This window comes from Mollisia scopiformis, assembly GCF_001500285.1.
Source record: "Mollisia scopiformis unplaced genomic scaffold LY89scaffold_17, whole genome shotgun sequence".
In the NCBI taxonomy this organism is placed as follows: Eukaryota; Fungi; Ascomycota; class Leotiomycetes; order Helotiales; family Mollisiaceae; genus Mollisia; species Mollisia scopiformis.
In genome coordinates, this window is record NW_017263597.1 from 965 (window position 1) to 5,429 (window position 4,465).

Genomic DNA, 4,465 nt, shown 5'->3' on the forward strand with positions numbered 1-4,465 from the left:
ACATTGCTCTCCGCTCCGCAGTCAGGACCAGGAGGAGCCACAAGAGCAGCAGCAACAGGACGTAGTAGTAGACGCGATGCGGGAGGGCGACTATGCCTACGATGGGGAGTGGCGGCACCAAGATGAGGCTGAAGAGATTAATAGCGGCATCCACCAATCCGAGAGCAGCGATCATAGTCATGACACAAACGACGAGGACGACGGAGACCCACGACCTGCAAAGCGGCAAAAGCGCTCCTTAGTACACACCGTCAAGGCTGTAACACCTCCCCGTGAGCATAGCCAAGCGCCCCGCCTCACGCCATCCTCAACCATGCAACCTGAGATGGACGAGGCGCGGTCCCAAGCTGAACACGGGCATCTACCAACTCCGGCAGATGACGAGCACCACCACACTCCGCGAACCCCCCGAAGTCCCTCCGCTCCGGCAGAGTCGGCACTAGTTGCGGAGTATCAAGAGTGGCCCTTCCAAGGTTTCCTCAAACGCACCAAGATCGGGAATGAGACAACGTATAATCTCGAGTTCCAGTTGCTACACATGCCGGAGCACCTCCACCTCCCCGTCCTTTCCGAAGCGTTGGGCATGCGCTCCAATAAAGAGATGTCCGCAGAGGCTGCAACCCTTCACGACGTTAGCGCACATTCCAAGATGCATTCCGCAGCGGTGCGGCCTCGGATTAAGCGTGTTCGATGGACACCTGAAGAGGATGCGACAATACTCAAGATGAGGGAGGTGGATGGCTGCTCGTAGGAAGAGATCCATGCTGCCCTCCCGCACCGGACTCTAGGGGCAATCCAGGTGCAGTACTCTACGAAACTCAAAAAGTAGTCATGGTGATGCGCCAACCTCCTAGCAACTTCTATCGACTAGTCAACACTTTAAGCACGGTCTCTGCTGCACTCGAATGGACCAGCCTCAGCAGGCAATAGACTCAATAGGGAATGGAATTCGCCGTGTCATCGTGGGGAAAGGTTTGGTGCTGCGCACGCGCTAGGGTTGGGGAGGGGCGAACAGACGGTCTTACGAGGATTACAGAGCTGAGAGTGGATTTCATTGATTTCTGGGCTGGATCACGATGGAGTTACGCTGAGTAGTTCTCGACAAGTGTATCTCATCAACCATGGTGCGTATTCGTCGCGCCCATATCGGATTAGTTCTCGGAGACTATCAAGGATGCGATAAGTACCCAAAAGTGTCTGTGTAGAACCTAGTTCCTTATGGCCGTGCAGAATCTGTCAATGGGGAAGATGTCAGAGAAGGGGGAGGTATAATTGTTGCGGATAGAACAGGCAGCTGCCAAAGATAGGCAGGTGGATGGGTTCAATGATCACAGGTAGGAGAAATGTCTTTGTAGAAAACAACAAAATCACTCACTGTCTCCTCTTTCTCACTGACACAACACCAATACATCTTCCATTCAAAGCCCTGGATCTTCACACACGGCATTGGCTATAACTTGGCGTATATAATGGCATCCAGTCTGTTGACCTATCGCTATCGATGTGTCCGCGCTCAAGCTATGGTCGCATCTACTCGTTGGCTCCTGGAGCACGACCGGTCAGGTTTACCGAACACCACAACACCATTTGGGGGATGAGTTGAGGAGCTAGCTGGGTGAGGCGGTGTGTCCATGTTTTGTAGTCGATGGTTACATGAAGAGCAGTTGGCGCAATGCTCAAAGGCTGTACTTTGGAAGCTCAAACAACAACCACCAGTAAGCTTGCCAAATTTTTTAGGTCCTCCAGACAGGAAATCACAGCGGCCAGGTAGGAGAGACCTTGTGGAATGACTGTACAATGATCGCATCTTCTGGAACCACAGCTAATCACCTCTCCAAGCCCTTTGCAGAAGACGACACCCTTAATTGTCTCATCGTCGAGTAGTTTGATCCAACCGCCGTGAGTATCTTGGATTTTACATTCTTTTACAAAATAGTTCTTTTGTCTCGTAGCAAGTTCAAAGAACTCGAGCCCATAGATTCTATCGTGTCGGAGAGGTATTTTGCGCTGACGTCGAGCGTGTTCCTCGGCCCATTCAAGTCCCTGGGCAAGGTCACACAACAGGTCTTTCAGTGGGTACGCAACCAGTTCGGCCTTCTCCTTGTCCACACCTTTGGGTAAAAGTTTGAGCTCAGAATTTTCGATAAGAAGTTTTCTGGTCCTCTCCAGATTCGAATACGCTTTGGGTGGGGCGGGTTCTAGTTCATGTTGCTGGGCGTAGATAAGGGCCATATATACCAGCACCCAAAGTTGAGCAACCAACCATCCACGTCTCTCATCAGGTGCGTATAGAAGTATCGGAGTTGTGATAGATGAAGCAATCATTTCAATAAATCTGGTCTCTCTTGAGTGTCTCACACTGTCTTCTTGGACTTCGAATGTCGCCGAGGCCCCAACTGTCATAGGAGACTTTCCGATTCCAGCATTGAATCCAACAGTTTTTAGCGCCAGTGATCGGCCCATTCTGCATAGCGTAGTAACAGTGACATCCGAGGGATCCACTTCGCCTAGCTGAATTTCATAACAATCGTTCCAACCCAGAAACGTGCGAATAGCTTCTCTAATGTTTTCAAGTTGAGGGCGTGACTCTTCTTCCTCTTCCCATATGTGATATCTCTCGTCATCGGTGTATCTCGAAAGAGGAATATTATTCTTGGAGTGAACAAAGTGCCATTGAAATGCAGATCCAGAGTCGGTTACCCGTTTCGCGGTAACTACCAGGAGGGTATTGAAGCCTTTTAAGACAATGCCTCTCTCGTATTCGAAAGGGTAATCAACAGCAGCCAAATTGACCATGATATCGAATGGAATATCGAGGCCCTTAGGCACAAGGAGATCTAAATTTTCTGGTTAGTACGTTAATTATGCGTTGTTTGGCTTTGCGAATCTCTAAAAGAATTCGAAGGGAGTGAGTTACCTCTCTGGCTTCCTTTCGATTGCGTGAATTGACTTCGGTCTGAAATAGGGCCGTTTAAAACTACAATTGCCTTCTTGAATAAGCCATGCCAGCAACTTCTCTGATCCCCTATCGTCTGCCGTAAAAGCTGTAGTTTCAGAACCACATCGGTACAGGATTGATTTGTTCTAGCATGGAAGTCAAACTGAAAGGTAGAGAGGTTGAGATTCTGACGGGTTTGGTCGTATCGCGCAGCAGAACCATGAAAATGCGTATGCTACTTCTATAATGGACTCCGATGTACCGCATGCAGTGATAACGACTTTTTCGTGTTCCAAGTCAAGTAGTTTTACTGAAAAATGGCGTAGATCCCCCTCGAGCGGGTTGATGTCATGTGATGTCTTGGCATCCCACGCGGCTTGGACAGTATGCAACAGCCTAAGCTGTGAACCAAAATCCCCATGGAAGATTTTTCTTCCAGTATTATGATCGACTTCACATCACCTACTGAACCGCGACTCCCCATTCCTAAATTCTATTTCATCATTGACCATCTAATCACTCACCCACCCTACAAATCCTCCCATCTACCTCTTTCCGCCACTTTTCATTCCCCGCACAAGCCTCGAACCAAAACACATTCCCCGAAGCAACCCCCTCTTAATTCCAACCCTCTCATACCTCTCCCCCAAAAATCATGTCCGCTACACTTCACATTCAACCTCAAAACCCTCACAACCCTCACAACCCTCACATTATTCTCTCTCCCGAAATTAATCGCTGTTTGATCATGTGCTGGAGTCGTAGCGTTGACGACGTATACTGGGTATTCGGTTCCGCAACAGGGGGATGAGGCAGAGGGGATACAAGAATCGTTGTTCCAGTTGTTGAAAGTGTTGGAAATTGGGCCTGAGCTGTGTTAGTCGAATAGGTGGTCCAGATTGAGGTGATTTTTGGCAGAGTGAGGGGGAGTAATTTGGTGAGCAGGGGTGACAGACTCCACCTGGTGGGGGTGATGGATGAGAGATCCGTTTATGGAATTGTTGAGGAATTGCTATGATTAAAACTTGAAGGCCCTTTAGGAACAGCAGTCTTGTTTGGAGAGTCGACAATCTCACGGTGGTGACCTTGTCTGGCTATGCGTTCCGCGAAGTCTAGGTTAAGGTTCTGTACTACGGCCCGTATGTGCTTTTGATAGCCGGGTTCAGACTCCGCGTCCTCAAAGAACGGATCGTTGTACGTGCCATCCACGGACGCTTTGATTAGAGAGTGGAATGATTGACTGATATGGAGTAGATAGAGTCGTTGTTCGTCCAAGGTCGCTCGAGGTTCTCCTAGCTTAATAGCTTATCTAGCCGACTGCGGCAGGCTTTGGATTTGATTTCGATTTCATCGATCAAGCTAGGTAGTTCAATAGCAATCTGTCCGAGACAGGCTGGTAAATCAGTCAGTCAGTCAGTCATCAGTCGAGCTTATTCTCCAACTGATTGACTGATTATAATGAAGGCATCCAACTGACTCACTGATATCCACTTATCAGTCGCTGATCAGTCAAGAAACGTGACTTTT

The 4,465-nt window shown here is 48.9% G+C and overlaps 2 protein-coding genes across 2 annotated transcripts; one reads left to right on the plus strand and one right to left on the minus strand.

Annotated features, from left to right (window-relative positions):
* Positions 1-325: 325 nt before the first annotated feature.
* On the plus strand, positions 326-751 carry LY89DRAFT_590017 (uncharacterized protein; the record flags this gene model as incomplete). Its single annotated transcript, XM_018209569.1, has 1 exon — positions 326-751. One exon carries the CDS (start codon positions 326-328, stop codon positions 749-751), a length of 426 nt encoding a protein of 141 aa, XP_018068479.1.
* Positions 752-1,754: 1,003 nt separating this feature from the next.
* LY89DRAFT_671502 (uncharacterized protein) lies at positions 1,755-2,796 on the minus strand (the record flags this gene model as incomplete). The annotated part of the gene is made up of 2 exons (XM_018213220.1): positions 1,755-1,790; positions 1,831-2,796. 2 exons carry the CDS (start codon positions 2,794-2,796, stop codon positions 1,755-1,757), a joined length of 1,002 nt encoding a protein of 333 aa, XP_018068480.1.
* Between the last annotated feature and the right edge of the window lie 1,669 nt (positions 2,797-4,465).